General features: G+C 37.3%; 1 protein-coding gene across 2 annotated transcripts in view; it reads right to left on the reverse strand.

The window, feature by feature from the left end:
• Positions 1-23855, reverse strand: part of ANKRD12 (ankyrin repeat domain 12) — a 114539-nt gene that overhangs the window by 73343 nt on the left and 17341 nt on the right. The window contains exons 2-4 of one of the 2 annotated variants that reach the window (XM_055127427.1): positions 18578-18712; positions 10451-10598; positions 1442-1510 (exon numbers count right to left, since the gene is read on the reverse strand). In XM_055127427.1, coding sequence (XP_054983402.1) covers positions 1442-1510; positions 10451-10598; positions 18578-18664 — 304 coding nt within the window. In that variant the 5' untranslated portion in view covers positions 18665-18712. The remainder of the gene's footprint in view (positions 1-1441; positions 1511-10450; positions 10599-18577; positions 18713-23855) is intronic. The other variant, XM_055127428.1, reaches the window with a different exon arrangement.

Below are 23855 nucleotides of genomic sequence, written 5' to 3' on the forward strand. Positions count from 1 at the left end.
ATTACTTGTTCAGCATTCTCCCTTCCCACCCCATGAATTTAAAAATGAAAGGTGTGGGGATACAGAGACTGTACAATGGAGGGCGCTTGTCTTACAAGTGGCTGAGGGGGGTTTGATTCCCAGCGTCCCATAGGGTCCCAGTACACTGCCGGAAGTGATTCCTGAGCACAGAGCCAGGAGTAACCCCTGAGCATTGCCAGGTGTGCCCCCAAAACAAAATCAACAAGAATGTTTATCAAAGCAGGTTTATTTCAGTTTTTTTCAGTTAAAAATAATATGCAAAAACTGGACAAACACCTATTATGGATATCCAAGACTAAAAAATATTTTCATTAAAAAAGTTCTATGATAAAAACAGCCGTAAGTGAAACCTAATAGTTTTCACAAAGAGAATGTTTATGCTTCATTCAAATGACAGTATCTGTATACATTCTCTTGTATGCTACCAGCTGGAGCAATGAAGCTTAATTAAACTGGTGCTATGGATGAACATATAGCTTCTAACTCAAGAAATGATGAGGTCATTTTCCCCAGGTAATTTGGTATTGCATTTTCCCAAAAAGGTCCGTCCCAGCAGTGCTTGTCCTAGTTGTGTGGTTCTCCAGGGCCATCAGGGAAATACCTAATGGTGCCCAGTGGGCCATGTTAGGCTAGAGGTTGAACTCAGGGCTGTGCACAAGCTAAGAATGAGATCTACAAATTGAGCTATCTACAAATTGAGCTATGCACCTAGCTCTCACTTTACTTTTAAATTAAACATGAACAGCAAAGTCAACAAAGACTTCAACTGTAGAATTTTCAAATGCGTGTTTTTAGGAAAAACAGTGCACAGGGCTGAAGACAACAGTACAATGGGTAGAGTGATTGCCTTGCATTCAGCCAACCTGGGCTTGATACCCGGCACCTCAAACGGTCCTCCAAGCCTCACCAGGAGTGATCCCCAAGTACGAGTCAGAAGCAAGACCTGACCACCACAGGACTTGACCCCTGCTCAAAAAAAAAAAAAAAAAAAAAATTGCATGACCAAAGAGTTAGTTAACAATATATATTGAAATCAATACATTTGGTATAACGCCTTAAGAAAGGTATATAGAAAAAGAGACTAAAGTACTTTGGTATTGTCTCCTAATAGTTGCTGCACTGCACAAATTGCAGAAGCTGAAATTGAGACTATTTTCTATGAGACTAGTGTCCCCCACTTTGTGCTGTATTATATCCCAGTGATATTTATAAGTCTTGCTTATAAAATTCACATATAGCATATGCTGATAATAACACGCTGGATATCTAAAACAAAATCTAGAAAACTTGACGTCACTTATGTACTTCACTTATTACAAAGATATTCATATGCTGTATGTAAAGAAGTTATTCATAGCACAATAATAGTTAATGCAGCAGAAACCACTGACTACAGAGGAGCACCTGATGATCTGATTACCTGAGTATGTCCTGTAAGAAGATATAAGTCTCTCCCCCCAATTTTCACTTGTATGTCCTGGATCTGAATCTACAGAATGAGAAGAGACAGGAGAAAAGAAAAAAGCACACGAAGGGAAATGCAGAATTCAACAAACCAACATTTCTTAAGAGAGCACTAATAGGTCAATGATATATCCTTGTTTTTCCAAAAGATTAGCCAAAAGTAAAGTTAAACACAGGTTTGGCCAATACTAAGATTTCAGTTTCTTCAATAGGACTATGAAAGTTGAAAAAGTTAATCGTACTGATGCTGTTTATTAAAACGTCTCCTTTGAGCCTTTTTTTTTTAATCAGAAAAATGGTAAAAAAATGCTGTACTCTACTACTCTTCTTGTTTGAATTTTACCTGTAGAAAAATTGAAAACATACTTGAATCGCCATTTTTGTTTCATGTGCCAAAATTACTAACACATTAGCCTGCAGACTTAAAAAATCTTTCTACAGATCATACACATTTCAAATTATATGAATTACTATAACAATCCCTACTAAAGACCTCTTAAAAAAGTAGTCTGAGTCAAATTGAAGTTTTTCAGCTAACATGAAATACCAGCACGGAGAACTCAAATAATTGGTGTGTGTGCTTTGTGTGTGGGAGCTCTAGGTTCCATTCCCCAGGATGGCGAAAGGAGTGGGCCCTGAGCACCACTAGGTGTGATCAAAAAAACAAAAAAAAGAAAAGAAATTATGTTGAAGAATTTGTTACAGAGAAACAGGAATACAAAGAAGTAACTGCCGGCAATATTGCCAAAGCTGATATTATTTGAATAAACACTTTAAATTATAACAATATTTTGGGTATTCATATTCTCAATTCGACATAGTTCTTTTCTAGGATCTTTATTATAAACATCATTCACAAGTTAAGATAGATGCTAGGAAATACTTAAATCATAGCATTTGAAAATATGTGTTTTTGTGGTAAGAGGCTAACTTAAAAGGGAATCTTTGATCTTTTATGAAAAATTAAAAATAGTTTACATCCAGGAAGCAAAAAGCGGTTATCATAACTGTATCAACAAATCATACTGTAACCATTTAAAGGAAAACGGATAAACTGAACATTGAATTAGAATCATTACAATAAGGAAGGTTATCTAAAATCTTCCAATAGAAGTAATCAATCCACCTTGACTCTACAGACATTTGGCTTTTACTCAAGTAAGAATATTCTTATTTAGGGCATCAGAATGTACAAAAATTTAATTAGTATCTAAAAAACGAAAAGTTCTTATATTCTGTACCTTTGCTCGAGCATTTCTACGTTCTATGCTATACTGAGACTAGACTATGTGATTACTGCTACCAATAAGTTTTTCTGGCAAGGTACTAAGTGCAAAGTGAAGCAATTTCTTTCCTTGATATTTTCTTTTTTTGCTTTTTGGGTCACACCCAGCAATGCACAGGGGTTATACCCTACCCGCTGTGCTATTGTTCCACCCCTTTCCTTGATATTTTCTATTGCAAAGTCAAACAAGCAATATATTTAAAATCTTACTTTAGGGGCAATAGATAGTAGTTTGTTAAGTGGCACCTGCTTCTACAATGCCTACCCCAGTTCAATCTCCAGCATCACATACTCTAGTATATCACAATACCTGAGTACAAGAGTAATCCCTGAGCACAAAGACAGGAGTAAGCTGTGAAGATAGAGGGGCATGGCACTCAAATCAAAATAATAATAAAATACAAACCAAATTTTAAACTTTGGTTTTTGTTTCTGATTTGTTACAAAATAATTAAATTATTTTAAAAATGTAGTATTATACAGTTGAAAATTTTTAATACAATATCACAGTAGAAGAATGGGAGTGAATCTATAATAATTAAAATCATCGAAAAGGACAGGAAAGATAGTACAGTTTTGTTAAAGAGCCTGTCTTACATGCAGTCCAACCAGCTTGATTCCTTAAAACCCACTCATATCTCAGAGCCAGAAGGTAAGCCCTGAGCACTGCTAGGTATGACCCACAAACAACAAAATCAACAAAAAGATGATCCTTATTTAGCAAAAAATTGTTACCTTTTATTTCCCTCAGCCACCAAAATTTTTATTTATTTTAAATGTTGGAGTACCGCTATTTATTCAGCCATTAATTAAGCTGACTGAATTGGGCATGAACTCCACAAAACTTAATTTCAGAACAAAATCTGCCACTCTCAAAATCTCCTGAGTCCTATTAAGGTAAATACTTAAAAGTTATCAGAAGTCTCAGAACTGGTAAAACTGGCTATCAAAAATTATTGATTTACTTTGAATATACCCACAACTGCCATTACGGATTGTAGGAGTAGTACCTACCTAGATTTTCTCATATCGTATTACTTACAAAAGTCAAAATGGAAGGGGGGTAAAAAAAGCAAACTATGCTGACATTTCATTTTTTAAATGAAAAACACATTATTCTACTTATTTCAACAAACTGCAAGAATGAAGTACTACTGGTTTTCCTCTACAGAAATATATAGTCTAATAAACCTAAAAACAAAAAAGAAAAGCCAAGGAAAACCAAATAAAATACCCCAATGTTATTTTAGTTGAAGAACAGACTATTGGAAATTTTGTAACAATTTATTATTTTGGAGAAATATTACTGTATGAAAGGCTCCTGAGAATACTTTGCAGAAAGCGTAGGGACTAATAAAAACTACAATACTCCAAGATGTTCTTAACTGGCAACACTCATAATAAAATGATTCTTATATGTAGCTTCAAGATAGCTGTCAAAGGATTATGCTTTTCCTTGGATACAACACTTTGTATCACTGTATCACTGTCATCCTGTTGCTCATTGATTTGCTAACATCTCCATTCGTCCTAGCCCTGAGATTTTAGCAGCCTCTCTTTACTCGTTCTTCCAGCAGTTCCGCATTGGAGGCTCTTTCAGGGTAAAGGGAATGAGACCCATCATTGTTACTGTATTTGGCATATCGAATATGCCACAGAGAGCTTGCCAGACTCTGCCATGCAGGCAGGATGCTCTCAGTACCTTGCCAGATTCTCTGAGAGGGAGAACTAGGCTGTAAGAGCAAAACTTTGTATACAGCAAGTTATTTTAAGTGTCCACAGAATTACTCTTTCTCTTCTACCAGCATTACTTCGTTTTCATTTAGGATGGCAATATGGCTAGCTAAAGGTATTCATTTTCTATTCCCCTGCAGTAAAAAGAATTAAACCAATAAGACATTGATATAAATTCTTATGGAGGTTGTTTAATCAGTAATAGGCAAATTTTTTCTGTTAAAATACTTCTGTTGTTTGTCCTTCTTCTACATCCTGCCCAGAAAGCAGCAGATGACTCTGTTTTGACTATGAAGCAAACTACTTAAGGATATTAGCGTATGAATTAAGAGTGACAGAGCAGAGACATGGAAAAGAGTCCAGATGGCATTACTCAACAGTTATACTAAATCTAAACTACCTGCCTATGCCTAGTTTATGACATTTAAAAGCATGCCTATTGACTAGTCAACGTTGGTCTTCTATTTTATTTAACTAATGAATAACAAACTGATTTTATATTACTTAATGGTAACAATTCTTCAAAGTTAAGACTATCACAAGTACCCTTGGAGACAAAGGAATAGAGATTTACTGAAAAAATACTCAAGGGCTAGAGAGCGAGCTCAATGGGTTGAGTGCAAAGGTTTTGGTTCAGTCCTTGATATTACATGAGCCCCAAGCAGAGCGGCAGAAGTAGCCTCTGAACACAGGCAGGTGTGATCCCAAAACATAAAAAAAAAAAAGTTATTTAATCATTGGAAGTGAGCACTGAATAAGTAACTGGACACTGGCCTATTAGCCTCCAAAGTCAAACAACAAAAACATCATTTATCTTTACTACACTTACAATAATTTATCCTTATCACAAGTTCAAGATAAGACTAGGAAAATAAACATGAAAGTTTTAAGTGTAGCTCACAGTGATTCAATAATAAAAAAAATTAAAAAAGAAAAAGACTAGGAAAAATAAAAAGCAAAAGCTAAAAATAAATGACAAAACAAGTCGATTTTGTGGAAGAAATAATTTGTCTTCTAGAAATTATTACACTGATGAAGTGTAAGAAAGTTTGTCTCCTAGAAAAGAAGTATCTGCTTTTATGCTTCTATAGCTTTAATGAGGTGCTATGTATATTAGTCTCAACATTTCATGAGATAAAGTATATAGGCAGTTTCTGATAAGACAGTCTTTTTTTGGTGGGAGGGGCAGCTGGGGCCATACCTCAAGGCAGTACTCAGGACTTAATCCTGATTTCTTTTGGGTATGGATGGTTTCAGGCCAAAATGTAAAGTTTTTCCTGAATTACTATCTTTTATTCTTTATTTACTGTATCTACTTTTATAATATTTACATTCTGTTGCACTCACAATCCACTACATTTATACTTCATTTTAATAATTTTAAAATGAAAGTTCTTTATATTTTAATGTTTTTATGAGTCTAGCTTTTTCACATGTATAAAACATATAAATACAAAAATATATATAAAATATGACTTGGTACAGTGAAGCAGTTCAAAGTTTCATAACCCCTTTTTCACTTTACTATGAACATCTTTCTATACTTTATGTTTTCCTACAATGTTATTTTATTTTATTATTATTATTTTGCTATTTGGGTCACACCCAGCGATGCTTCGGGGTTACTCTTGGTTCTGCACTCAGGAATTACTCCTGGCGATGCTGGGGGACCACGTAAGATGTCGGGGATCGAACACAGGTCAGCTGCATGCAAGGCAAATGCTCTATCCACTGTACCATCGCTCCAGCCCCCTACACTGTTACTTTTAAAGGTAAACATTTTTTCATTGCACTCACCATAATTTTACAAATGTTTTATCACTGAACACTAAAACGCTTTCTAAAAATTTTTTGGTCTTTCTATTACAAAACTGAGTTAAGCACCTTGAAGGCAATTTTTGTTCTCATCAACAATTATTTTATATAAATTTCCCCCCAAAGTCAAATGTCAAGGAGCTTTTGGTTTTGGGAATTATGCCATTCTGCTCACCATTAGAAAGGTATTCCCATAACCGGTGTTTTCTACAGTGGATGATCACCACTAGCTACCAGTAGAATGACGGCCGAGGGAGGTGCACGGCAGGAGCCTCAGGTGCAACTGGGGCATTGCTTAAAGGGAAATTTCCAAGAGTATGCTTGGAATTTTTATTTTATTTTTATTTTCTGCAAAGGGAGCATTAGGTTAAGGAAGTTTGAGGACCTCTGACTTAGACCAATTAAACCAATGATTGTATTGTAGGTCAAAGCCATCTTTGCTCTTCTAAGTGCCAAATTCAATTTCTTTCATTATTAGTATTAACATTTTTTCATGTATTTGTTAACTAAAATGCTGTGTCCTAAATGATTTGTTCATGACTTCTGTAATGTTTTCCATCTGTGTTTGTCTTTTAAGAAATGCTGGGGGCCAAAGTGATGTACAGAAGGCAGGGTATTTGTCTTGCATGTGGCTGACCCGGGTTTGATTCCCAGCATCCCACATGGTCCCCCAAACACAGCCAGAAGTAATTCCTGAGTGCAGAGCCAGGAGTAACCCCTAGCATAGCTGAGTGTGGCCCAAAAGGAAAAAGAAAAACAAAAAACAAGCTTAAGTACAAAACAAAGATTGCTATATATGTTGTAAATAATTTCTCTTTCTATAGCTTTACTATACTTTCAGCAAATTAAAATACAGTATACCTACAGATGAAATTAGTGTAGGACAAGGGCTTTATTGCTCTAATTACCTTTTATTATCTCACACAACCCTCCCCTGCTGTCCCTATATTACCTCTAGTCTGGCTCCCCCTTACCCCCGATAATGTTTTGTATTCTCAGGTCAAGAGTTTGTCAAATACTATTTGATTATTTTGTCAGTGGGGATATAATTACCTTTTATATGGAAATATTTTAATCATAAAAATAGGTACTTAAACTGCAAATATGACATTTTACTTTGGGACTGAGGTTTTTCTTTTCCTTTTTTTTTTTGGAGGGGGGAAAGGGTCCCACACCTGGTACTGTTCAGGAATTACTCCTGGCTCTGAGTTCAGGGAGCTCTCCTGGTAGGCTTGAGGGACATATGTGGTGTCGGGGACAGAAGCCATGTCAGACATGTGCAAACAAACACTCTACCCACTATACTATAACTCCAAACCCAGAAATGAAGTTCTTAACGCTTTGTGTGCATACATATATGTTTGTATGTGCACATGTACAAACTGTAAGGTCTTATATACTATTTAATAAAGCTTATCAATTTAGTCTACAAAAAATATAAATGTTTATGTTTCAATCAATCTAATACTTAGTAAGAGCATATACTCTTTGTAAGAAGTTATAGCCTTTCCTAAAAAAAAAAAAAGAGAGAGAGAGAGACTTTGTTTTTGGGCCATAACTGGCAATGCTCAGAAGTTATACTTGGCTCTGCACTCCAGAATTACTCCTGGCAGTACTCAGGGGAACATACGGGATACCAGGGATAAAACCTGGGTGGGCCACATGCAAATGCCCTACCCACTGTACTACTGTTCCAGCCCTCCAAAAAAAAGATTTTAAAATAAAAGTCTTAAAGAGTAAAATGTCACTGTCACTGTCATCCCGTTGCTCACCGATTTGCTCGAGCGGGCACCAGTAATGTCTCCATTTTGAGACTTATTGTTATTGTTTTTGGCATATTGAATATGCCACAGGTAGCTTGTCAGGCTCTGCCGTGCGAGCTAAATACTCTCGGTAGCTTGCCAGGCTCTCAGAGAGGGGCGGAGGAATCAAACCCGGGTCAGCCGCATGCAAGACAAACGCCCTGCCGCTGTGCTATCGCTTCAGCCCTAAAGAGTACAACACCGCACTAAATTCACATCATGGAAAAACTGGAGATGGGGAAAGTATATAATCAAATTAACAAAATATGAATTAGATAGTATTTATTCACTGCCCAAGATATACCTATTACAAAGTAACATTAAAATTATTATTTTGTTTGAACTAAGAAACAATTCACTGGAATAACAAAAGTTCTCCTCTGAAGTTTATCATATTGCAACTTTATTTCTAACAATGTAATGTCTCTGAATTTGTCTAGACTCCTTCAATTTATTTACTAGCAAATGAGTATAACTACCATTGGTGAACAAAGCCTGTGTAATTACTTTTAAAAATGACTAGCAAAGGAAATAAATGCCAAGGAGAAAAGTTAACATGAGTGAAATTAAACCTTAAAGATATACCTATAAACACATAAATATCACCTTATTTCTCCACTTAGTGACCAAAAACAGCTAGAAAACATTGCTGAGTAATAAGGAAAAAGATGCTTCAGGGAGGAAAAGAAAAATCTCAATCTCTAGGGGAAAAAAGTGCATTTTAAAATGAAAAAAGCATGTGATTTCTTTTGGAGGGAGGCCCTGGGGTCACTCCCAGTGATCCTAGTCCAACAAGGCCAGATGCTTCAATGACAGAACTTAGGAACTGCTGCTTAGGGCCATGGTGCTGAGGCCACCAGAACCGCACTCACAGTGATTAGAGGGCATGCAGAGCTGTACCTGGCAATGCTCAGGAAGTCTTGCAGTATAAAACGGAACTGAGATCCCTGAGAATGCAATGCATATGTTCCTGACCCCCAAGCTACCTCCCTGGCCACAGCATAAAATTTTTAAAATAAAAAAGAAAGCAATTATTTTCATTTTTTGGGGGGGACACACATGGAGGTGCTCTGGGGAACATATGTGGTGCCAGGGATCAAATCAGGTTTGTCCATGTGCAAGGCTAGTTCAGTCCCTGACACCACATGGTTACCTAAGAACTGCCAGGTGCAGCCCTGGAGGTCCTCCAGCACATAGGTGAGGTATGGCTTTGGTAATTCCCAGCATGCAGAACACTCAGGCATTAAACCATTAATCTAGTTGGTCAAGAAACGCCAGAAAAGATCCCTGAGCCTTCTAAGTACTGTTTGTGGGGAACCCCTCTTCCCCATCCAAAAGAAAAATAAATAAAAGTGCCATGAGTGTTTTTAAGAACAATGTTTAGGGTCCAAGAGTTGGATAATATAGTAAGTGAACCACTTGATTGCATGTGACTGTGTCCACAGCGACCCTGGTTCGGATTCTCAGCATCACTTATGATCTTCTGAGCATTGGCCCAGAAATAGCTCCTGAGTACTTTTAAGTATGGCCCCAAACGAAAAAGCAATATTTAGTTCAAGCTAAGGGAGATAATAAAATACACAAAGAGAGGCCTACCTAAAATCAATAATGAAAATCAAATATTTTCTAAAGTTATATTAATCCCAGCCATCTCAGAAACCTTTATTTTCAAAGATTCCAGTCAAGAACACTTCCATATTGTGACTAAGATGACTCCAAAAATATTAGTATATAATTATAACCTCTTGTCAATAAACTCAAAATGGAACATTAACTTTCTGAGTGAAACTCAAACATCTTAAGAATAGTTCATTAATTATATTTCAGCAAGGTATAAAAGAACTGTTAAATACATAACCAGTGTTTATTAGTTTCAAGGAATGATAAGCTCAGGGCTAGTAACTTTAATTAAGACAGTGGTAAAGGTTCCAATTTATTATGAATAACTGAGACTGATGTCAGGACCATTTTTAAGAGGTTTGAAGAAAAATGTACTATGAATTGGGGTAGGCAGTTAAGTCTCAAACTTTTTGGGAGATGTTTATAATTCACTTCTGATTTTAGAGTCCCCAAGCTTTCTTTTCTTTGGTGGGCTCATTAATGTGTCTATAAAATCTTGATTTTCCTTTAATTTTCCACGTCTTAGACTATCACTGAGAAAACTTTCATCACTGGTAAGTTTCCACAAAAATAAAAGTTCTGAAAGTGTTTAGATTTGCAAGAAACACAAAACAAAAACATTACCCTATAAACTATGGTAAGAAGAATGACATGAACAGAAAATCTCAGTAAAAGAATAACATTTTACCATAATCTGTAATTATTCTACCTGTGTCTGAATCTCGTTCTTCATTTCTTGATGGGCTAATGGTAAAAGGAAGTTTACGTTTCATGGATGATTTCTCTTTCATTTCCTTCCCCACATCACTTCGATCAATTTTTGGAGTTTTGCTATAAGATGCAATCTTGTCTTTACTCTATAAAAAAATCAAATATTAACAAAGTTACTACTTTATTATTTAAGCAATGAAGGACTTTCTCAAACATAACAGAAAAATAGAGTACAATGATAAACTTACTGTATTCAATATACTAAAAGCCCAATTTCAACCTTTTTTTCTAACTTGTTTTTTATTCCCCTACTTCTAAGCAGATTAGGGTCAGGGGTAACTGGGGCCATACTCAAAGTGATTATGGGCTACAACTGGCTTTGTGCTCAGGAATGACCCCGGGTGGTGACCATATGTGTGTGGGGACTTTGTTTTTTAAACCTTTTTACTGAATCACTGTGAGACAGATACTTTTAAAGCTATTCATGATTGAATTTCAGTCATACAGTATTCCAACACCCATTCCTCCACCTGTGTACATTTCCCAGCACCAGTGTCCCCAGGTTCCCTCCCATCACTCCCCAGAGTTGCAGACCTAGGCAAAGCAATTACCTTAGTATGTTTTATACTATCTCTCTTGACATATAACTAGAATTTTTATAGGGGCAACATGGGGAACCTGGGCCATTCCCAGTAAACCTGATGGTTTCAGGGTTCAAGGGTCATCAGAATTACCCCAGCAGTTCTTGCTATCAGAGTGAGACCAGTGGTACACGGAGTGTCACACCTGGCAGGCAGTACTGGGGACTGAACTCAGGAGCATGCATATGCAATGCATGTGTTCTACCACCTAAGCTATATTTCTGGCCCCTATACAGAAATTTTAACACTATAACAAAATAATTTGGATAACACAATCCTGTATCTCAATACAATACTGATTTTGTTCCCAATGAAAAACTGTAAATATATATGAACAAAAAGAGAGTCTGGATTAAATAAACATAGACTGTGTTATCTTACTATCATGCATCCAATCAAGTAAAATATTCTCCCTTATAGTTTACACTAGCATTTCTCATCCAGAGGCCATAAGGTGCCCTGTGGGCCCTCAGAAGATTCTCTTAGAAGGGGCACGAGAAGGAAACAAGGTCAGAAGGTCACAAGGTCAGACCGCAGCTGGGAAAGATGCTGAGAGACACTAGCCTATCCTACTTTAAAGTCCATTCTTATAAATCAATACTCATAAACACAGCAATATTTAAACTGATTTCTAGACTTCTTTACGGAAAACATCCTGGCTACTAACAACTAAAGCCACATTACCTTATCAAGAGAAATAAAAAGAAGTTTTTGAAAGTGATAATTAAAAAAAAATACCATATTTGTAGAGATTCACTAAAGCAAATTAGAAGCAGATTCAGTTTGCAGAAGATACTAGCTTTCATCCCAAGATGGAAACTAAAAGAAGAAAGGCAGGAGCTTAAAAACATTCGTTTTTGTTTTTTTGGTTTTATGATAACGCCTGGAAGTATTAGGACTAACCTCTTGGCTCTATGTTAAGGATCACTTCTGGTGGGCTTGGGGAGACTGAAAGGGGTGTTAGGGATGGAACTCGGGTCACAGTAACATACAAGGTATAAGCACACTACCCACTATTACTCTGGATACAAAAAATAAATTTATTTTTAAAAACAGAATTTATAAATAAATCAAGAATATGTGAAAGGAGAGAAAAATGGGATTGACACATAAATAAAATTTCAAGAGGGGACTCTTGAGGAACTACAAAATATTCAGGCCAGAGAGAGAGTATAGTGGGTGACATGCCTGCCTTGCACATGGCTGACCTATCGCTCCAGCCCCACACCATTTGGGCACCTCATCTGGTCCCCTGATTCCCACCAGTGCTAATCCCTTAATATAGAGGCTGGAATCAGTCCTGAACACTGCTGGCTGTGGTCCCCAAACAGAAAAACACAGTATTCATTATTTTGTACTGATGTCACACCACTCACAGGACCACATACGATGCTGGACATTGAACCTGGGGGATTGCCACATGCAAGGCAAATGTCCTACCTGCTATACTATCTCTCCAGTTCCCGTAGTCATTTTTATAACATTAAAAAATAAGGTTGAGAGAGAGAGAGCGCGTGAGAGAGAGAGCGAGTGAGAGAGAGCGAGAGCGAGAGAGAGAGAGAGAGAGAGAGAGAAGAACCCCAGGACCACGTGTAGCAGTACTGGACTGAGTGTGCTTAACCCAAAGCCTACAAAAGGGTTAGGAAAAATTTTTTTTAGAAAGCATGCATTTTAGTAGGAAAATGGCTCACAGAAGAAATATAAAATGTAGGGGCTGGAGTGATAGCACAGCGGGTAGGGCGTTTGCCTTGCACATGGCCGACCCGGGTTCGATTCCCAGCACCCCATATGGTTCCCTGAGCACGGCCAGGGGTAATTCCTGAGTGCTAAGCCAGGAGTGACCCCTGATCATCGCTGGGTGTGACCCAAAAAGCAAAAAATAAATATATATATAAAATATAAAACCACAGACTTAGACATAGAAAACAGAACCAAAAAATTATATACTAATGTCTAATAAGGGCAAAAAGCAGAAGTTAGAGGCTGGTTTTAAGGTAGCACTTGGGACAAGGGAGACTGTCCTAAAAAAAGACAATATAAAAATATGCATTACAGGGTTTGAAGAGATAGCACAGTTGAGTAGGGCACTTGTCTTGCATGCAGCTGACCTGGGTTCAATCCATAGCATCCCTTATGGTCCCCTGAGCACTGTCAGGAGTAAGCCCTGAGGACTACCAGGACTACCAGGTAAGGGGCTCCCCCAGGTTGTCTCCCTCCAATGCATCACAGAAATTTGTGCTCATAATATGATCATGCCTTCTTTATTCTATTCTGCTTTTCTAACTTCTAATGTTGTGAGAAAAAGACACTTGGAATTGAAATTATGGCCCTTCCTTCTCCTCTTAAAATGCAAATTAATAATCTAATATCTAATATTCAAATATGCAGAAAATTACTAACAAGAGATTCTAATGTCAACCCGCTCAAAAAATCATCAAACCTGATTATAACACTCACTATGTGTATTGCCTCAGAAGAGCTTTTGGCCACTACCCAAATACATGATCTTGAAAATATAACACATAATTAAACAGAAACTGATAACAGTTAATATATTACTTTAATAAGTCAAAAAGTTGGCATTTTGGTTTGTATTTATTCTCCCCCCCCCCCATTGTTTGATTTTTTGTTTTGAGGCCAGACAGTTTAAGGTATAAGATGCTTGCCTTGCATGTAGCTGATCCACGACACTATATATGGATTCCCAGCACTACTAGGAGTGAACTCTGGGCACAGGGCTAATAATAAGCTCTGAACATCACCAGGAGCCCAAAACAAAACAAAGAAACCAGACTTTTATGAAGATTTTCAGGCTACTATATATTTAATGGCAGCTTTAGAAAGATACAAAATTCCTAGGGAGAATAAGTATCAAAATTTTTCATTTATAAACTCAAACCAAAAAAAAGTGACATCAAGTCAGATATATTTTCACAAATACACCATTTAACTTTTTTTTTTTTTTGCTTTTTGGGTCACACCTGGCTCTACACTCAGGAAATACTCCTGGCAGTGGCCAGGGGACCATATGGGATGCTGGGAATCGAACCTGGGTCGGCCGCATACAAGGCAAACGCCCTACTCGCTGTGCTATCGCTCCAGCCCCACACCATTTAACTTTTGAGTAATATTTATATAAAACGAAATTTCTACTATCTTTCTTCAAATCTACTACTGTATTATTTCCACAATTCTACTGAAATTACTTTAACCACTATTATTGTTAGGTGTCTTTAGCTGACAAAATTACTTTCCTATTAACCTCTAGCTTAGAGGTTAGACATTCCTCCATATGTAACCTCTCCTGATCCTCTCCTGTCTTTCTTGCTACACATATCTCAACTTCTAAAACACTGTAATTCTTCAAGATGTACTCTGTCACTCTTGTCTCTGGGTGACACCACCATACCTACATCCTACTTTCCCAAAAACTCATACATTTTCAATTTCATTTCATTTTGAGTTTTTAGCTCAAATCTAGCTGCCTATTAAAACTGTATCTACTTGAGACATTCCAATAGCCAAGCCAATTCAAGAAGTACAAACCAAACATTCAGACACCCTGTTCCTTTTCCTGTATCTGTTCTCTCAGAGCAGCCCATGCTACTTCAGATAGTTGGGCTCTTTAATTCTGTCTCAGAATTGCCAACTTCCTTCTACCCCATTCCTTTGCATGGATTTGTTTGGTTGGTTTTTGGGCCACACGTGATGGTGCTCAGGGCTTACTCCTAGTTCTGCACTCAGTGGGGTCACTCCTGGCGCAACTTAGGGGATCATAACATGTGCCAATTGACCCTGAGTCAGCCACATCCAAGCCAAGAGTCTTACCCACTGTACTATCTCTCTGGCTCCCTTTGCTTGGATTTTAAAAATAACACTCAACTTGTCTTACTTGACACATTAAAATGTTTTAGGGGGAGGGCCAGAGGTACAAGGGTGAAGGAGCTTATCCTGCCCACAACTGACTCCATCCAGATCAATTCACCAGTTATGGTCCCCTGAATACAGAGCCAGAAGTAAGCCTCGAGTATCAGTGGGTGTAGTCCAAACCCAGCTCCCCCAAATTAGAGGCAGGGAAGGAAAACACTTTCTACTTTGTCAGATTTTATTCTGTTCCACATGGCATGGGGCTGATATCCCCAAATCATGGATTAATTGCATTAATCCGTCTTTTGTTTTTAACTGAATCACCATAAGATAAAGTTATAAAGCTGTTCATGATTGGGCTTCAGTCATACAATGTTTTAACACCTGTCCCTCACCTGAAGACACCTTTCTATTGTGGAGTACAAGACACTGACAACTTCTCTCCCAATCCAACCATCATTTCAGGACTATATAAACTGAACATAACAAACTGAGAAACATTTCATTCAAGAAAAATTGTTGAACTAAGGGTAGCACTCCTACCTGGAATCATGTCCATTCCTAGCTGGTAGTTGGTTTGCACTAAGTGCTATAAAGGTAGACAGGCAACGAAAGTCAGAATCTTTAGTATGAAAAGGTGTTGACATGATTTGGTATAGAAGGTCAAAACCCCAAGCCCAACCACACTATTGATAAAAATAACCAACCTAATAGGAAATGGAAGAAAACAAAATGCATAGTTTTATTAACCTTATGTTGTGGTGAGCAAGTGAGCAATGCCTGGTGGACAAAAATATAAGAGCTTACACTGGGCTTTGTTATTTCCTTTATTAGGTTTCTAAATCAGGGTCTCACACACGCAAGGCAAGTGCTCTACCACTGAGTTGTATCCCAGACCAGAGAAACTATAAAAATGAGTAGGGACGAGGGTTCCTTAGACAGTTCTACATCCTTGGCTGACAGGGAAAGACATGTGAATGAACAAGAGGGGAAGAGGAACCAGTCTCCACCCCATATCCTTCCACCGTCTGGGAGATTATATGTAAAAGGAGAAAATCTAGAATGGCACTAACTCTCTATGCAGACATCCCTAAATTAACTAGGAGGCTACGCAAAAGCAAATGCCTGAGCAGAAGTGAAAAATGCCTAAATGTTAAATGTACTTCCCAATGCACACATTTCAGTCTGTCAGGAAGAGAGACTACTGACTCCTGGTGTTGGAGCAGAATATAAGAATAACTAATGACTGCTGACTAATCTATACATGTATAGGTAACCTGAATAAAACAAGATAAAAAAAACAGATGGGGGGGGAGGAAAGGGATGGGGGGAGGAGCAGATTTTGTCTTTTGGGAGGCCACACCTAGTGGTGCTCTAGAGTGCTGGGAATGAAAAATGGCAACCCATTGAGCTCTCCAGACTAAAACGGAAAATGAAAAATGCAATGGTTCGACAAACACCAAAGGTAAGCCACTGGTATTTTAGTAAAAAATATCAAGAAAATCTATCAACAATGGTAACTCTCAGGTGGAATCCAGATCTACTGTAATATATACTCTAAACTGTTTAGGTATCAGTAAACACTGGGACATACAGAGGTAAAAATACTTGCCTTGCATGCCCCAGACCTGGGTTTGATCCCTGACACTGTGTATGGTACCCTGAGTTCTGCCAGGAGTCTCCTGAGCATAGACAGATTCAGGAGTAAAACCTAACCACCACCAGGTGTAACCAAAAACCAGAAACAACATAGGCTATATGAAAAAGAAAAAAAAGTTTTTAATAGAAACCTCTAAGAGGACCAGATACTCAATTTGATATAATTACAAACGAAGCTATAAAATGTAATTATCCCTGACGGTGCTCAGGGGACCATATGGGATGCTGGGAATGGAACGAGGGTCGGTCACATGCAAGGCAAACGCCCTACCCACTGTGCTATCACTCCAGCCCCAAACATGATCTTTTAGCATCGATGGAAATGGTTTAAACTAAACCATATGATGCTGTACAACTCCTTAATAACTGATAAAAAAGTGAATTGTGTAATAAAGGGTAAATTTTACAGTATATAAATAGCATCACAATTAAGCTCCTAAAAAGAGTTACACACAAATACTAGTAACAACTTTACTGATATGAGTAAAATACTGAAAAGAATTTAGTGGTTTTATTTTCAATAAAAAATGACTTGGTGGGGGTCTGGAGCAGTAGTACATCGGGTAGAGCATTTGCCTTGCACATGGCCAACCCGGGTTCGATTCCCAGCATTCCATATAGTCCCTCAAGCACTGCCAGGAGTAATTCTTAAGTGCAAAGCCAGGAGTAACCCCTGTGCATCGCCGGGTGTGACCCCACCCCCCCCCAAAAAAAAAAATATGACTTGGTGGGAGAGAAAAAGAGAATATAATGATTAAAAGGGGAAAAAAAGAAACCTTTCAAAGACAGCATTAAACCTAACTAGATTAAGGCGAAACTACAAATAGTGAAACCAATTAGAACATAAATGCAGAAATCTAAATGGTTTGAGAATCTGGGGTTTTTGGTAGTGCAGGATCAAACCCAGGTCTCACGTCTCATGTATGTGAATCACACACTTTACTACAAAGCCATATTCCCTGGCTCCAGGTGTTGAATCTTAAATAGTAATTCAAGAAAAGATGCAAAAAGACAATCACTGGCAACAACTAACAATAAACAATATAAACTGCTATTATTTATTAGCATTTAATACAAACTATGAGCACTGTTTCAAGCACAATATATTTTTTTTAATTAATTTATTCTTTTATTGATTCACCATGTGGAAAGGTACAAAGCTTTCAGGTTTAAGTCTCAGTTATACAATGCTCGAACACCCATCCCTTCACCAGTGCACATATTCCACCATCAAGAATCACAGTATAGCTCCACCCCGCACCCCCACCTCCCCAGACCTCCACTCCGCATGTGTAACTGGTAAATTTCACTTTACTTTCACTTTCCTTTGATTACATTCAATATTTCAACAAAAAACTCACTATCATTGATTTGGAGTTCCTCCCCCCTAAAGTCAACCTGCTGAAAAGAAAGCATTTGATAATTTGTTTTCCATTGCTGAGAATGAAGAGATATGAGGTCGAGAGGCCGCACTAGCAGCCGCAGTTTTAGATTTCTGTATTTTAGTATTTTAGTAACTAAGTCCAGAGAAATATCTGCCAGAAATTGCAACATTGTAAGTCAAGCACAATATTTTGTCACTTCACTGATTAGTCGTTATAGTTCTCTCCTATAAGATAAAGAAACTGAATATGGAAAAGCTATGTAAATGTATCCAAGAAAAACCAAATAGCTACTGTATATATTTTGCTACCAGCAGAGTGTGGGGAAAGAAATACCAAAGACTGAAGTGTTTTGGATTCTACCTGCCAAAATCAATGGCTACTCCTTAAATAACCACATTATCTTAGGTTATGAAAATTTTATCTTCAGGAATCCAATGGATATCTAACAGACTTATAGTCTGAATTTATCTGGCATTCATAGTCTTCTTGATCTTACAAAGAACTACTCAAAATATAGGATTTTTTTTCCCCCCAATTCCAAAAGAGTCAACAAATCTTCAGTATAGCATATACCTTTCTTCCATATGGTTTTTCTACCATAGTGCTGTCACTGTCAGAATTTTCACTCTGAACTGGTTTTGTGAACCCAGATTTGGGCATCTTATAGCTGTTCAGCTAGCTTCTTTCATCAGTCTTCTCATCCTGGATCTGTAAAGAATAGATATGAGGATTATTTGCATAAATGCACAATGAAATTTACTTGAGTTTACTCATACAGTGCAATTGTCTATATCTCAAGATGATTTTTTCAAAGTGATGACCTTTCACTTAACAATGTAGCTTCAAATTAACGTTCTCATGCCCAAATTCACACAGACAGAAAGATGAAATAGAACTACTAATGTAATTTTTCTCATGTTCTCCAATGTCCTTTCTAATTTCTTGTTTTCTGGGTATTAAGAAGTAGTGTATCAGCTGTTCTGAGTATATCAACAGAAATCTAATTAGCAATTTTATACTACTGTCTTTCAATTAATTTAAGTCAAATTAATTACACTTTTTTATCTTAAAAATCCTTACAGTGATTTACTTCCCTTTATTGAATTCTCAGACATCCCAGGAATTGAATCATTTTATCAACCTATTCATTCAATACCTATCATACTGTATTCTAATTATCACTTCAAATACCTTTTTCTCTACAACTGGTTCTGTCTTGGATCTCTATTCTGTAAGCTGACTTAAAAAGGTGGAAGCTATTAGGTAGGCTATGCAAGTAGCTATGTGATGGATGACCTAATACCATACATGGCTGTTGCAAGTTAAAATTAAAATTAAATAGTTACCTTACTATACAGTGCACATATACAACATCACTATTATTATAGAAAGCTCAATTACATAGCACTCGTTAGATGGAGAATGTTTGCTAAGTACAAGACTGAGTCACAACCACAAGCCGAATTACTGGCAAGCCTAATTTTAACTGTTTCATTAATGCTATACATTTCTTACAAAGAAGTCTCACAAGTTCCAGAAAGCTGTCACACTAGTATCTACGGCACGGGGCATTATTAAAATTCAGACATCTTGAAGACTGGAGAGACAGTAGAGGTGTTAAGATTTGATTTGCATGTGGCTGACCCCAGTTCAATCCCTGGCACTGGCACCAAATACCCTGAGCACTACCAGGAGTGACATGCTGTCTCCATCCACAACAAGCAGATCAGGGAGTAGTCTCCAACCACTAGGTTTGACCCAAATTCTATCCAACTAAAAAAAGAATTTAAACACTCAGACATCTTGAACAGAAGATAAATAAAATCTATGTTCAAACTATTATGTTACTGCTTTAAAATTTAGTTTTGATAAAATAACTTACTCATATAAATGGGCTTTATTACCTATCAAAACTAACCTGGATATATAGCCAATACATAGACAGACACATACACACAGAGCTAAGAGTCTAACCATTTATATCTTTCATTTTACAAAGAAAAACAATCGAAGTTACAAAGAAACTTTTTCAACACTACCAATTACATCTAAACAAAATCACGTAAGTATAGCACACCCCCCAAATCCTGTACAAATCTTTAGCATTAGAATAGTTGTTTTATAAACAGAAAGTTGTAACCTCAAAGCAAAATTAACTATGAAGATAAAGCAGTATTTCCTTTGTAAATCAAACAATATATTATGGTGAATGAAGGAGTAACTCTCCCCCATTTAACTTTAATTCATTATATGTAGCACTGCACTGCACTGCACTGCACTGCAGTCCCATTGTTCATGGATTTTGTTAGAGCAGGCACCAGTAACATCCCCATTGTGAGACTTGTTGCTACTGTTTTTGGCATATCAAATACGACACGGTTAGCTTGCCAGGCTCTGCTGTGCGGGCAGGATACTCTCGGTAGCTTGCAGGGCTCTCCGAGAGGGACAGAGGAATCAAACCCAGGTCGGCCATGTGCAAGGCAAACGCCCTACCCGCTGTGCTATCGCTCCAGTCCAATTCATAATGTGTGACAGGATAAAAACAATAAATAACATATCAGTAACAGAAAATAATAGAAATGCAATAAAAATATGCAAGAACAGACTGAAGTTTATGAAAAACCCATAGGGCTTTTATATAACAACTGGGGGTGACGAACAAAACAAACCCATTTAAGATAATCTAAAACTTCAGTATATTTTTTAAAAAGTAATGTTGGTTACCCGTGTCTTTTATGAGTTCATTTTACTAAATATGTGCTACCACATCACACCAACCAAAGTTCACACATCTTCTATCACAATTCACTGAGCCCTCTGTCCCCTTCAATCTCCTCTATCTTCTATTCTGGCAAACTCAGTTCTGATGAATGAGTTGACATTTTCTGAAAATTATACATGACAGTACATTATACTAAGACTATGCTAGAAAAAATTTCAATAACTTTACTTGGAAAACTTTATTAATAATATAATTATAAAAGTTAAAAATGGATGCCAAAAATGTTAAACATTCAATTCATAACAAAAATCCTGTCAAAAATATCAGGTTCGATTCCCAGTATCCCATATGATTCCCCAAGCACCGTCAGGAGTAATTCCTGAGTGCATGAGCCAGAAGTAACCCCTGTGCATCGCCAGGTGTGACCCCTCCCAAAAAAAGCCACAAAATTACTAATGAAGGAATGAGGAAGTTAGATTAATATTAGACAACATACATCTTAAGACAAAGAGGAATATTTTTAACTACATACTGATAACAGAGTCAATCCACTAAATATATATTATATGTAATTAGCAAGTGTTTCAAAACATAATGGAAAAACAAAAGAGAATTACAGCTGGAAGCTTTACTTCCTCAGTAAGACAAAATCAAGACCACAGAAGAACTAAAAAATGCTGATTATATTTAATTTTTTAATGGTGTTTGGGTCATTTCTCGCTGTGCTCAAGGATCACTCCTGGCAGGCCTGGGGGACCATATAAGGTACCAGGGATCAAACCCAGATATGTCTTGTGCAAAATCGCTATGGTTTCAAATAGCTTCTACCCCACCACCCCCCACCCATCCTGTCTCTCTCCTCTCTCCACCCTTTCTCCTTTCTCCCTCCCTACTTCCCTCCCCCCCCTCCCTCTCCCCTATCTTCTTCTCTTTGTTTGGAGGTCATAACTGGTAATGCTCAGGGGCTATACCCAGATCTGTGTTCAACTGACTTTTAAAGGAAAGATGATCAGTGTTGCCATTATTTTTAACTTTGAAGGGATGCTCCTAGATTCCCATTGCTTCTGGAACCTTTCAATTCAATCTCTAAAAAAAAATGCTGTTCTTGTAGGCTCACATCATCAGAAACAAGTGAAACATTTTATAAAGATATAGAGTCCTTCAATCCCCAGCACCTCAAATGATCCCCTGAGCGATTCCCAAGTGCAGAACCAGGAGTAAGTCTTGAGCAGAACAGAAATGGCCCAGAAAACAAAACAAAACAAAATTAAAAACATAGATTCTTAAACCTATCTTTAGAAGGAGGCAAGGTAAATATCGTAGCTTTAAAAAAACTTTTTTAGTAGCTGCCAAGGAGTGGCAGAAGGAGGAAACAGGCAGTGAGGGTTCACTGTGTAGAGGACTTCTTTTAGGGTGACAAAAATGTTCAGAAATTAGATAATGGTGATTGCGCAACACTGTGTAACCAGTGAAATATACACTTTTAAATGGTTTGTTTTATGCTATGGGAGCTTTGTTTTCTATATAAAAAAAATCTTCTATAATCTATAAAAATCCTTTCATAATCTAGAAAAAATTTGGGAACATAACAGTTCTGAAACCATTAAATACATCTATTAGAAATAAATACCTGAGTAAGTAAATGAATAGGGTGCACACAGGCAAATAAGAAGGTTGAAATGTGGTACTGGATTACTATTTGAAAGAAACATCAACATAAACTCACATTTAGCTTAATATGGATATAATCTTCCAGCAAAAATCACATCTAATTTTTGGAGCTAGAACACAGAAAAACAAATGTATTTCCTTTCCGCCTGCATCAACATAGAGCCCAGAAACCACAACATACCAATAGCAAGGAGCACATCTACAACTAAAATCAGTCTTATTAGTCCCATTCTGCAATGAAAGTTCTTCCTCATGGAGGCCCAAGCAATAGTACAAGTGGGAGGGTTTTGCGTTGTACGCAGCCAACCCTGCTTCAATCCCCAGTATCCCATAGATCACCTAAACCCACAAGGAGTGAGCATTTGAGCGCCGCCGGGTGTGGCCTAAAAACCAAACAAAAAAATTTTCTTCAGAAATTTTTTAACAAGTGATATTAGAACTAAATATAGAAATAGACAAGGTAGTCTGAAGATCTGAAGATTCTTTTAAGTGCCATAAAGAGAGTGTCTCAAAAAAAAAAGGGGGGGGCGGCAGAATATATAAACATAATGAAGAAATTATTAAGAGGGCACAGATGTCAAATGAAAGAGGTCCCAATCAAGAGAGCTTGAACAGTTTCATGTTAGTGTTATTACTGTGTTACAACAATAAGTGTAAGTGTCTGTGTCAGGAGGGATAATGTCTGACTGAAGACAAGTTAAAACGGGAGAAGACAAAAAATATTATCTAAGAATTGCAGATAGTTTTGCAGACATTTTGCTCTTCAAGAGATAGAAAATGGTAATGAGATTTACCTCAGTGGCACAACATATGACTAGATCTAGGCCACGTCTGGCAGTTTTTTTTTTCAAGTGGCCTTCTTGTACCACACTGCTAAGCCCAAGGGGTGAACTCAGATCCCCACCTCTAGACAGTATGGTAGGAAGTGCCCCAAAATAAATTGTTAAACTTTACTTAACATACTGAATTATAACCGTAAAGCTAGCCTCACTGCTTTAGATCAGTTCCCTAGTAATGTACATTTGCTTTTTAAAAAGCACCACTAATAAAAATCTTAGCACTGAGAGAAAAATTTTCAAAAAGAGTAGAGCATAATTCCCTATTCCGTTTAGTGTGGGAGACACAAGGGTGGTTTCCTTCCAAAGAACATGTGAGAAGAGAGGAAAAGAGTAACTTAATTCTAGAAACCCCTGTCAGGTTAGATATGTTAGCATCAACAGTGGTATATTGATAAGCTATAGGAACACGATATTCTATACCACTGAGACCATCCGCCCCCAACCCCCATTAATCACAAGAAAATATGTAATCACAAGAAAAATGTGATCACAACAAATCTCAAGACAAATCTGAATAATGTGTTACCCTACAAAGATACTTGACCACTACTGTTTAAAACTATCAAAGTCAGGACTAGATAGTTCAAACCTGTATTCAATCCCACATGATCCCCCGATC

This window comes from Sorex araneus, chromosome 2, assembly GCF_027595985.1.
Source record: "Sorex araneus isolate mSorAra2 chromosome 2, mSorAra2.pri, whole genome shotgun sequence".
NCBI lineage: Eukaryota > Metazoa > Chordata > Mammalia > Eulipotyphla > Soricidae > Sorex > Sorex araneus.